The following is a 13511-nucleotide window of genomic DNA, read 5'->3' on the forward strand; positions in this document are numbered from 1 at the left end:
CTGAAAAACATTCAGTTTTTGCTGTCTGGAAATGTTTTTACTTTGCCTTTGTTCTTTTAACAGTTTTTATGAGATACAATTATATGTCATATAACTCAAGAATCTAAAGCATACAAATCAACCTTAGCTAATATAATTGTAATACATTTAGTATTTTTATCACCTCCAAACCAAAAACCTATTAGAAATCACTCTTCATCTTCTTCCACATCCCCAGCCCCGGGTAACCACATCTGCTTTCTGTCTCTACATAGTTGCCTATTCTGAAAATTTTAAAAATTCTGAACCCTTTTAAAATATGGAATCATACATCATGTAGTCTTTTGTGATGATTCTTTAAACATGTTTTCAAGGTTCATCCACATTGGAAGATATATTTGTATTTCATTCCTTTTCATTGCTGAATACTATCTGACTGTGTGGATACAATATACTTATATCTTCATTGGTTGAGAGATATTGGGCTATTTTCCCCTTTTGGTCATTATGAGTAATACTGCTGTGAATGTTCATATGTAAGATTCTGTGTGAACATGGTTTTCCTTTCTTTGAGTATATATCTAGGAGTAAAATTTGGAATTGTTGTGTTTAACCTTTTGAGGAATTGCCAGACTGTTTTTCAAAGTGGCTGCACTGCTTTACATTCTCACCACAGCCTATGAGGGTTCCAATGTGTCCACATCCAAAGCTACACCGTGTATTACCTTTTTGATTACAACTATCCTAATGGATGTTTTCATTTGTTTGATAGCTAATGATATTGAATATTATTTTCATGGGCTTATTAGATATTTGTATAACTTCTTTGGAGAAATGTATTTGCCAATCCTTTGCCCATTTGAAAACTGAGTTATTTGTCTTTTTATTGTTAAGGGTAAAAGTTCTTTATATAGCTTAGACAGCAGTTCTTTATCAGACAAATAATTTGTAAACAGTTTCTCCCATTTTGTGGGTTATCTTTTCACATTTTTAATGTTTTTTTTTTTTTGAAGCACAAAAAGCTTTAAATTTTGATGATGTTTAATTTACCCATTTTTCTTTTATTCATGTTGTATCTAAGAAGACATTGCTCAAATCAAGGGACAAAGATTTATTCTCATATTCCTTCTAAGAGTTTTACAGTTTTAGCTCCTATGTTTAAGTTTTTGATCTGTTTTGAGTTCATTTTTATGTATGTGTGAAAAAAAACCTGATTTCCCTTTTCTGTACCATTTTTTTTTTGAAAAAAACTAGTCTTTCCCTGTGAATTATCTTGGCAACTTTGCTGAAAATTAACTAATTATAAATGTAAAGGTTTATATCTGAACTCTTGGTTCAATTCAATTGATTTATGTCTATCCTTGTGCTACTACCACATTGTATGGTTTACTGGAATCTTATAGCAAGTTTTGAAAGTGAGAAGTATGGGTTCTCAAATTTTGTTTTGCTTGGTTATTCTATGTTCTTTGAAATTGCATATGATTTTTTAAGAACCTTCTGTCAATTTCTGCAAAGAAGTCTTTTGATAGAAATTACATTTGCTATGGACTGAATTATGCCAATCCCAAGACTCAAATGCTGAAGTCCTAACCTCCAATGTGATTATGTTTGGAGATGTAGACTTTGTGATAATTGGGTTCAGATGAGGGTTTGTACCCTTACAATCACAGAGCTGTCTATCTGTCTTCTTCTCTCTTTGCCAGGCAAAGACAGCAAGATGGTGGCCATCTGCAAGTCAGGAAGAGTATTCACCAGAACCCAACCATAATGTCACCCTAATCTTGGACTTCCCAGTTTATAGAAATGTGAGAAGATGGGCTGGGGTGGAGAAAGAAAATGAATTTCTGTTGTTTAAGCCATGCTGTTGTCTATAGTATTTTGTTATGAGCTGTGACAGCATTAAGTCTATAGATCCCCTTGAAGAGAATAGCTATCTTAACAATATTAAATCTTCTGATTCATGAACATGGGATGACTTTCCACTTGTTTAGGATTTCTTTGTTTTTTATAGTTGTTATAGTGTAAGTTTTGCACCTATTTTGTTAAATTTGTTTCTGTGTTTTTATTTTTTAAAAAATCTTTCCATGTTTATTTTTTAAATTAATTAATTACTTAATTATTTTTAGCAGTCATATTAATTCAGAATTTTATTTTCAGGAATTTGAATATCTTGCATCATTTATACCTTAAAATAGCATGGTATTGTAAATCAAATTGTTTTTTCAATTTTATTTTCAGAATGTTCATTGCCAGTGCATAGAAATAACAATTGATGTTGGTATGTTGATCTTGTGTCTGGAAATCTTGATGAATTTGTCTATTAGTTCTAATAGTTCCTTAGTGTATTCCTTAGGATTTGTCATGTCATGCTTTTATTTTTTATTTGGATGTTTTTTACTTCATTTTCTTATCTAATTAACCTAGCATGAAACTTCAGTGTACTGTTAACTAGGGTGGTGAGATCAGACATCCTTGTCCTGTTCTTGATCTTAAAGGGAAACACATTCAGTCTTTCACCATTAAGAATAATATTTATCTGTGTCTTTGCCTTTGTTCTAGAAAGATAGTTTTGCTGAATACATAATCCTACTTTGACAGTTTTTTTCAGAATATTAAAGATATTATTGCACCATTTTTTGTTTCTTTGTTGCTATTAAAAGTTAGCTGTCAGCTTATTTACCATTCATATGCAGATGATCTGTCTTTTATCTCTGGCTACCTTTAAGATTATCTCTTTGTTTTGGATGATCTGAGGTTTCTCTCTGATGTGTGTAGGTGTGTTTCTTTTATATTTTCCTGAAAGATTTTATCATATAGTTCTAAAATAATGGTAGAAAATTTCAATAAACCAAGTCTCCAAGGTTCTGGTTCTCTCATTGTTTCTCCTGGTTCACTCTCCATTATGATTTGTATGTTTTTAACTGAGTTACTCATTTTCCTAATAACATTATCTAGGGGAACATTTTAGTTGAGTCTTTTCCAAAAGGATTATTATTTGCTTCTGCCATTTGCCAGCCATGTGACTTTCTTTTAAATTCTCCACTTTATTTAAAAAAAAATTTCCACCAAATGCACAGCATGAATATCATCCATGAATCATGTAGTGGAGAGAGAGTTTTGTAAAAGTTTTAGCCCCCTCTATCCTGTGCCAAAATTGGGTCAGGCAAGTTTCTTTTCTGTCTTCTTCTCCAGAGCCAATTTATTTCTCACGCAGCATACACTAAGAGTAAGATTTCTGTGGGGGAAATCTCAGATTTACACTGAGGTCTCCTATTATATTCCCATTTGTCCAGGCTCTAGGATTCTCTTTATCTCCATGATCCATTTAGACATGAAGGTCAAAGCTCAAGGTCTCCAGGGTTCAACAAAACCCATCAGCATGAAACCTTGAACTGGTAGTCACACCAGGATTCCTCCTCTTTTTCTTTTCTTTTCTTTTTAGCCTCTGCAGATTCCTTTCTTTCATGCCTGCACAGTATCACATGTTAAAAGAGTAGTAAAAGAAATACATATAATTTTAGAATTTCTAAATGAGGAGGCTGTTTAAGGTAACCCATCTCTTACTGGTTACTGTTGGAAATTAAGCTTCTGTCATTTGTTTTTCCTCTAAACAAGCTGACATGGAAAATATTCAGAAAAACTGATGTTCATCCTCCACCCATAAAATCTCCATGGAAAGAAATTCTACAACTTCCTTGTGGTAGATTCTCACAATGACCAAATTATTCCCTTCTCTGCATTCACATTCTTGAAATCTGATGCTGCAGATCCTCCCACAAAAGGCAAAGTCTCTTTCTCTATGATCTTGAATCTGGGTTGGCCATTTGACTTGTTTGGCCAAAGGCAGGACATTAACAGTGTGACATAGGCTAAGGCTTGAAAGGTCTGACCCACTAAGCCCACTCTCTTGTTGCACTTTAGAGCTCTGAGACCACTGTAAGAATGAGTCCAAGCCAGCCTCCTCAAGGATGAGAAGCCACATGGAAGCACAAGTCCACTGTGCTTCAGTAACAGGTAAGTAATAGCACTCTCTTAGATTATCATTGCAGAGTCACATTCCATACCTCCTTGTAACAATTTTACTTTGTCCTGCCTTAACTTCTGAGGATGTAAAAGTAATCCTTTGCTAAGATACTACTAAAGTTCAATTTGGACTAAAGGAGTTTACCAATTATTGGCATAAAATTTAAATCACACCAATTGAAATATATCCCATTTAAGCTTCTATAAATAAATTAGGGAATATAAATGTGTAATTTATTTTCTCAGTGCAGAGGCCAATTAGATCATGACTAAAGAAGTCCAGGATTTTTCTCCATGACGGGGGAAGTCAATCTCAGATATATGAGATTTTGATTTCCAACAGTAACCTTAATAACCTTAAGGGTTACCTTAAATAGCCTCCTCATTTAGAATTTTTAAAATTGTAAGTATTTCTTTTACTACTAATATGAAGCAGTTACTGATATGAAAAGATACTGGGGGCTTTCATGATAAATTCAACATAAGTCAATTGTGTGAAGTGGCTCCTCAGGAAGTCAATTCACATCAGTCACATTAACAGAAATGTAGTCTCATGTGACCATTTCAGATGAGGCCTGATTTGAGGACCTGCAATATATATAGTTCAACACAGGAAGAGCTGGCTGCAAATATCTGAAAGGGCAGTCACTGGGAAAATGAAACACAAAGTGTTCTTCAAATTTTAAGAGGACAAACCTAGGATCAGCAGGTATGAGTTACAGGTTTCAGCCAAACATTTTCTTTTCTTTTTTTAAAAAAAATCAATTAATTAATTGTATGTGACAGCGGAATGCATTGTAATTCTTATTACACATATAGAGCACAATTTTTCATGTCTCTGGTTGTATACAAAGTATATTCACACCAATTTGTGACTTCATACATGTACTTTGGATAATAATGATCATCTCACATTTCACCATCATTTATAATCCCATGCCCCTTCCCTTCCCTTCCAACCCCTCTGCCCTGTCTAGAGTTTGTCAATTCCTCCCATGTTCCCTCCCCCTATCCTAATATGAATCAACCTCCTTATATCAAAGAAAACATTCAGCATTTGTTTTTTTGGGATTGGCTAACTTCACTTAGCATTATCTTCTCTAATTCCATCTATTTACCTGCAAATGTCATTTTATTCTCTTTTATTGCTGAGTAATATTCCATTGTGTATATATGCCACATTTTTTTTTATTCATTCATCTATTGAAGGGCATCTAGGATGGTTCCACAGTTTAGCTATTGTGAATTGTGCTGCTATAAGAGACTAACTCACAAAATTACAATGATCTTATATTAGACAAAGGTTCTAAACACATGCATTGGAGAAAGATAGCCTCTTCAACAAATGGTGCTGAGAAAACTGGAAATCCATGTACCACAAAATGAAATTAAACTCCTATTTCTCACCATGCACAAAACTCAACTCAAAATGGATTAAGGATTTAGGAATATAACCAGAGACCCTGCATTTCATAGAAAAAAAAGTAGGCCCTAATCTCCATCATGTGGGATTGGGCCCCAACTTCCTTAATAAGACTCCTGTGACGCAAGAATTAAAACCAAACATTTTCTAAACCCCAAATAATCCACGATAAGAATGGCTGGTCTGTGTGCAGGGAGGCCTGGATATGGAGAACAGGAAATGCGGGCAGGAGAGACGTTTGTCAGGGACACTGCGGAAGGGCATATTGCCCCTTGGGTCAGAGGACTCCTCTTCCTCTTTCAGCTGAGCCCCTTTCCCTTTTCTGCTTCTATTACCCTTCTTTAGGAACTCTTAAGGAGGCTGAGTCTAAGGTTCTATAATTAGCCATGGATCAGCTGTGCCAATTAGAGCTAACTCAGCATCCTCCTGCTTCCAAATTACAAACCTGACTAAAGTCAAGACGAATCTTCTCCCTTGTTAAACTGACTCTTTAAGGACGGTCATGTTGTCACATAACAGGAGCCCATTAGATCCAGACTGATTGTAGCCAAGATAGCTTCCACTATCATTTGCTGACTTACGGGCAGGCACAAGCCAGGCACCTTTTCAGGTGTGTAAGTTAAGCTTGCAGGATGGCCTTTCTCCTGGGTGGACACCACCCCTCCAAGGTCACCAGGTTGCCTGGCTCTCCACCCAGCACTGCCCTCACTCTTACCTGCTTCACTCCACACTGTCTGAGGGAGGATTCTCATGAGAACAGGCTGAGAGAAAGTCTCTTCAGGCCTTTATAGATTCCCAACTGCCTGCATTTGTTCTTCCTGTCCCTGGGGCATGTTCTGGCAGAGAGCATGACCAGGAGTCTGAGCAGGGAGCTGGGAAATGGGGCCTCCTACCTTGACAGGTGAAGCATCGGATGTGGAAGTGGTTGTTGTGGACCCGAACAACTTCTCCTTTGCAGGTGTCTCCGCATCGGTAGCACTGGATGACATTGGAGCCGCCCCGGGGATTGTAAGGATTCTGCTGATAAGGAACTGTGGGAAGAAACGAGAGGTTAATTCTTCAAAAAGAGAAACACGAAACTTCCATAAGACATTATCATAATTTAACTGGAAGAAAAAGCAGAAAGGGTAGACACGACTAGCTGTCCTCCACCCCAAATCCATCACCCTGGTGAGTGTGCCAAGCTCAGCAGGACTGAGTTGAACTAGGATGTGTCTGTAAACCTCCGTAAGCAGGCAAAGACTTAGGAGTGAGCATAACTTTTCCTTGCAGTAAAGGAAGCCAAATTCTGGAATAGAAAATAAACAAATAAAAGAGGAACTAGAGTAGAGTCATGTGCTGCATAACAATGTTCCAGTCAATGTCAGATAGATGATGCTGGTTTCAGGACATCAGAATGGAACTGAAAATTTCCTACTGCCTGATGGTGTTGTAGCTGTCGTAATATCCTAGTGCAATACGTTAGTCATGTATTTGTGGTGATGTTGGTGTAACAAACCTGCTGCATTGCTAGTCCTACAAAAGTACAGCCCAATAGAATTACGTACAGTACCTATTACTTGACAATGATAACATATGAATGTGTTACTGGTTTATGTATTTGCTATCACTATACTTTTTATTGCTGCATTATAGTTGTACATAATAAGAGGTTTCATTGTTACATATTTGTACATGCATATAACACAATTTGGTTAATTTCATACCCTAGTAATTCCTCTTTCTCTCCCCTCTTATCTTTCCCTAATTCCATTTCTATTCTACTAGTTTCCCTTCTATTATCATGAGACACCTCATTTTTTCCCCTTTAGCTTCCACATATAAGAGAAAATATATGACCCTTGACTTTCTGAGTCTGGCTTATTTCACTTAAGACAATGCTTTCAAGTTCCATCCATTTTCCTGAAAATAATTTTGTTCTTTTTTACGGCTGAATAAAACTCCATTGTATATTTATACCACATTTTCTTGATTCATTCATTTGTTGATGGACACAGATGTTAGTTCCGTAACTTGGCTATTGTGAATCGTGTTGCTGTAAGCATGGATGTGCATATATCACTATGGCATCATGACTTTAATTCTCTATGATCAATACCAAGGAGTGGAATAGTTGTGTCATATTATTCTATCCTTATTATTATTATTTTAGAGTGAGATCCTTCTACTTAAAAAGAAAAAACTTTATTATAAAACAGTATGCTAGTAACAGTATAATACATCTTGTGTTTATCATATTTCTTGATTGTATCAAGAGGCCAGGCCAAGTGATTGCTCTACATCTTCTTGATTTGTGAAGGTACATGCTATGATGTTTGTGCAATCACAAAATCATCTAAAATGTATTTCTCAGAACCTATCCCCATGATTAAGTTATGGATAGTTGTATTTCAAAGTCAATCATCCAGAAACTCAATTTCTTGGGTGACCTCTGGATCAAAATTATGTTCCAAACTTGTCAAGGGGAATTTGGGTCCTGAAAATCACTCTTGAGGCCCTGGCTCCATCTGGCCTTTGAGTTAATCAAGTTACAGTCCCTCTCTGGGCCTCAGTTTTCACATGTATAAAATGAAGGTGGTTGGTCAATGGTAGCACAGAGTTTCTATACAGAAGGCCTGAAGGGAGGCATCCTGGCTGGAAAGGGGCTGTTGAAGGGGTTCATTTTAAAGCTGCCTTTGAACAGTACTTTCCACAATTTTAAGAAAATGTTCAATGTGTGCAACTGAGAAAAAAGGGTTGGTAGTAATTGTGAACAGGACTGAAGCCACTGGGAACTGGACTGCTGTGGATAGCATTTGATGATGCTGAGAAGTTCCACTGAAATACTAAGTCTCTTGTTAACCTGCTCGTAGTTACGCTTAGATATCTCCTTTCCCTGAAATAGATGTTCAGCTTGCCCATCTTAAATCTGTTTATCTGGCCTTGAAGAATTAGAGTTACCTGCCTAGATCACAGAATCCCAGAGTTGGAAGAGATATTATAAGCTGTCTGGTCCAACTTCACTATGAATAAGTTGTAGAGATAAGTTTGCCAGTGAGGAACCAAATCTCTCCTATAGGCATCTCCTAGTGGCCTGGGAAGAAGATTCCTCAATTCACACTCAAAATAATTAATTAATTTTGGATTAATTAGAACCCCTTTCTTGACAGTGTAGTAGTCATTTTGTTAACTAAAATTTAAATGTTTTCCTCCTGACACATGAAGAATTGCACGTGGAAACTTGCTGAATAATGAAATGTGAATGGAAATTGTGTGTGTCCCTTTTGGTTGGAAACCTTTGGAGCCAGATATGATGTGCCATATTACCCTTTCCCTAACCCACCAACAAGAGACAGATGTCTCAATTGATGTCCAGTAGGCATCAGCTTGGATCCCTGATAGAGGAGTCATGGAATAGAACTCCACACCAACCCAGGATAAACATCTATCATAAGAAATAACAAGTCTTTGTTTTCATAGCCTCCAAAACTTTTTGTTACTGCAGCACAACCTAAACTATCCCATCTCATCCATCTGGGATCTGATTCTTCTTTCTAAATAAACTTGATGTTATGTGTGTTCTTCTATAGTTATATTCATATTTTCAAAGAGGTCTATGGTCTCCATAACTGATTTCATCCATTTCCCTCTTTCATCCACATGTGGCAAGACCTCTCTCTCTCCAGATAGTAGCAATATGAAGCTAGGCTGAGATTGGCCACATCTGCTTCTGTCCTGGAAGCCACCTCATTTCCAATAAGATTATATATTCTTGGCTAATTAGAAACAAAGAAATAGGACCTCTGGTTATCTCCTATGTATAAGGAGATATAAGAGACCTGGTTGCTGACCCCTGAAACTGGCTTCTGACAATTTTGCTAAGTAGGGTGGGAAAAAAATCCATTTCACAATCTTTCTCCTTCCTCTGCAGCTCTTTTTCCTTTCTTTCTTAAATTCAAGATAATAAAATAAAATAAAAAAATCAAGTAGTTAACTAAATCATTGATTCTCTGGATTTTATTTATGTATTTATTTATTGTGGTGTTAGGATGGAACCCAGGGCCTTATGCGTGCTAGGCAAGCATTCTACCACTGAGCTAAACCCCAGCCTTAATTAACTCTTCAAGTGGGTTAACGTGAAGAAGTGCATTATATATCCTGCAGATGTTCACTAGTATCACAACCATCACACCCTCCCCACGGCTCAGAGCAGTCCTCCCCCAACCCTAGCATGTCCATTCTATTTAGCCCAATCTTCTTTTCTTCTTTTTTCTGATTCCTGCTCAATACCCCCAGGAAAATATTTCATTCTCTCTTCCCCCTTTATGAGAAAAATATAAATCCTGTTTATATGAGCAGTGCAGTGATCTACCATTGCCAAGGGAAGCAAAGCTGTGAGTCTGAAAATAAAACAAGAACAAATAGTCCGACCATCCCCACCAGTGACAGGGCTCTTGAACATCTCCCAAAGTCCCTGCAGAGTCACTGCACACATTTTCATCTATGTCTCCTAATTCCACCTGCCTTATGGTTCAGGAATCAACTTCCAAGATTGAATAAATCTTTCTAATTTGGTTTGATTTTCTGGGGAAGTGAATTTGTGAGAATGATCCTCAGTCAGAACTCAGTCTTTGAAATCCCTTATCTAAAAGATATAAAGTCAGAGTGAGGGGATGGATTAGGAAACTAGGCCTGTTGGGGCAGAAGGACTAGCTCTGTTGCTTCCCTCGAATGAGGATGTTGCTTTGGTGATGCTGAGTGTGACCAGGGCTCCAGGAGTGTCTGATGCTTATAAATAGACTCATACACAGAAATTCATGCATCCATGCATCGTTGGTGCAAATTCTTCCAGATTGCTGATGCAAGCTGTGGCTATAAAAGGACAATAAGGTTCGATCGTACATGTGTGGCAAGACCTTCCTCTCTCCAGATAGTAGCAATAGGAAGTGTGGGGGTCAGGGAAGCCAGGCTGAGATCGGCCACATCTGCTTCTGTCCTGGAAGCCACCTTGTTTCCAATAAGATTTTAATATTCTTGGCTACTTAGATCAGGAGCTTAATCCAACCTTATTCTGTGTTTGTGTAGGTATGTTGGGGGAAGTGTTTCTTTCTACCAATTTGTGGCTTCCTTGAAATGCAGAGGTATGTGTGTATATGTGTGTATTTGTTGTTGCGTAGTACCAAGGATTGAGTCCAAGACCTTGTTAGGCAAAACTCCACTGAGCATGTCCCCTAAATGCTGAAATTTGATTGATTTTCTGCTGGTTATTATTTCCACCAATGTTTATCCCAGTAAGTATTAAAATTAAAAGTTCAGTCACATGATTTATAACTTTCATATTATGGTAAAAATGTCTTTTTTTTTGAAAAAATTGATTTATATATGTGTTATGGTTTAGATGTGAAGTGTCCTCCAAAAGCTCATGTGTGAGACAACACAAGAAGGTTTAGAGAAGAAATGATTGGGTTATAGAGTCTTAATCCTATCAGTGAATTAATACCCTGATGGGAATTAACTGAGTGGTAACTGAAGGCAGGTAGGATGTGGCTGGAGGAGGTGGGCTTTGGGGGGGTGTTCCTTTGGGACCATTGGGGTATATATTTTGTATCCGGAGCATGGAGTCTCAGTCTCTCTCTCTCTTTCTCTCTCTCTCTCCTTTCTCATCATCATGTGAGCTGCTTCCCTCCACCACACTCTTCTGCCTCTTCTCCCAGAGGAATGGAGCTGGGCTTCTATAGACGAAGACCTCTGAAATTGTGAACCCTTAAATAAACTTTTTCTCCTCTACAGTTGTGCTGGTCGAGTCTTTTAGTTACAGCAGTGAAAAAGCTGACTAAAACAACATGAAAAAATTTCAAACTACTTCATACATTAGAAATTCTAGGCTTGAGAGCACCATTTAAGAATAGCCATCAGCCTCACAGGACATTAGCTCTGTTCACCTGTGGGACTGTCTGTGGTATCTTGGTATACATATTTTTGTATATATATTTTGGTATTTTGTATGGAGTCAAAAAGATTATGTGAGATGTTCCTGAAATGCATGCAGGGAATCTCTGGCTTCTTTTAGAATTACTTGGCCAGCACAGGGGACCCAGGAAAGACATTCTATTACCAGCCTTTAAGATGTACTCTCCAATTGAACTTTCTGAAATGATGAAAATCTTCTGTATCTATGGTGTCTAGCACAAAAGTCAACTAGCTATATATGACTATTGGGCACTTGAAATGTGACTAGTGTGACTGAGAAACTGGATTTTTCATTTAATTTAAATTTTACTTAAATTCACATTTAAATAGTTACATGTGACTAGTGGCTACCATACTGAACAGCGCAGCCACATAGTTTAAAAAATAGAACACCAGGCAGAGGATAAGAAGTTAAACCTGGTGGAATCCTAGTCATATATAAATAGCAAGTACAAATTAAGTCACTAATACCACCTCTGACTTAAATTATTCATTTTTATCCCTGAAGAATTCTAAAGTTGTAATTAAAAAATAATTTGCAACTGGAATCAATTACATACACATTCACCCATCCTGAATTTGATGTAGGAACAAAAGATTCTGAGCAGTGTAATAAGTACTGATTTAAAAAAAAAATCACAATTTTTCGGGCACTGAATGATTAAACAATCTTAACTTTTCCAAGAACAAAAGCAAGAAAAATCAGTTGGTGATGCTGTCAGTAGAATTTTTTAAGACAGACAATCCACTGGTCAACGCCTTCAAGATTAAAGATCGGAAAGAGCAAACCCTCTTTTATATGCATACAGAATCTTCAAGAATTTTATAAGAAAATATGTCTCAGTTCCACAGTTAAATTTATAAGTAAAGTTTTCTCTAAATGTTATAGAAATGACCTGAAGACTATTTATGTTGGATCATTTCACATTGGCAAGGCAGGTGAGTCTGAGCTCCCGCAAAGGGGGCTGTGATCCGCTACCTGTGCCTGCCCTTCCTCCCCTCTCTGCCTTCACCTCTGTGTGTTTCTCCTCGACAGAGAGTACTAGCACTAACCTGAGTTTCAACTTCCTCTCTGCTCTTACTTAGTTTTCTGGTCTTGGGCAAATCATTTAACTCAATTCCTCCTTGGGACCAAAATGATTTATAAGGTTTCCTCCAATTAACAAGTGGTTCTGCCTCTGTTTGTTTTTCTCCCTCTGCATTCTCTCTTCTCCATTTTAACTGGACCCATTTTTAAACCAGACAGTGTCTTAAGCTATCAGATTTATTAGTCTCTTTTAAAAGCACATCATGCACGATTCCTCTTGGAAGCACTATAACCTAAGGCATGTCCTTTTTACCCAGGGGCTGCCTGTACATTTCTTCTTTCCTCCATTGAGGGTCACTTGACCTTGCAGATAAAAATGTTCTCACATTTTAATAGAGTGTCTTTAAAATAGTCTTTAAAAGGAAGGAGTACCTATGCTATGCTGGCACATAATTTAAAAAGTGACAAAACTGACTTGGAGACAGCATCACAACTGTGAATAATTGGCTGGAAGTGTAATAACAACAGAGGAGCTCTGGTTGAAAGGTGAAACATCAAGCACAGGAGCCACCAATTCTGCAAGGAGCTGGCAGCAGCCCACAGCCAGGGAAATGCACACCTTTGGGGCCAGGGTGCAGCATCTGTCACACTGTGGCTTCACACATCTTCATTAAAGCCCAAAGTACCCCAAGTGTGTTCACAGTGATTCCCTAAGTACTCAAGAGACTCAAGTGTGGGTGCAGGCATTTCTCAGGTAGAAATCAACTGCCTGAAATGTTAAGGTGGTCTGTATAGGAGGTCTGGTAGTTCATGACAGGGCATTGGGTGTGAATTCAGAGTTGAATCAGGATTGGTGGCACCACACCATCTCTATACTGAGACCACTGAGTTATGGGATCCGTGCATGGAAGGGGTGAGAAGCACGTGGGACGGCAACATCATATGGATGCTAGAGTCAGGTGGGCTGAGGCTGAATGGTAGCCCTGTTGCTCGCTGGTCATATGATGGAACAAGTTACAATATTCTGGGTCCTCAATTTCCCTATCTCTAGAGTGGGAATAACTCAAGTCATTTTGAGTATTAAATTACTTGTATCATATAAAAGTGCTT

General features: G+C 37.7%; 1 protein-coding gene across 1 annotated transcript in view; it reads right to left on the reverse strand.

Moving 5' to 3' along the window:
• Ablim3 (actin binding LIM protein family member 3) overlaps positions 1 to 13511 on the reverse strand; it is a 109839-nt gene that overhangs the window by 67157 nt on the left and 29171 nt on the right. Inside the window, exon 2 of the mRNA XM_076856742.2 lies at positions 6319 to 6456. Coding sequence (XP_076712857.1) covers positions 6319 to 6456 — 138 coding nt within the window. The remainder of the gene's footprint in view (positions 1 to 6318; positions 6457 to 13511) is intronic.

The sequence above is a fragment of the Callospermophilus lateralis genome, chromosome 5 (assembly GCF_048772815.1).
Source record: "Callospermophilus lateralis isolate mCalLat2 chromosome 5, mCalLat2.hap1, whole genome shotgun sequence".
Classification (NCBI taxonomy): Eukaryota; Metazoa; Chordata; class Mammalia; order Rodentia; family Sciuridae; genus Callospermophilus; species Callospermophilus lateralis.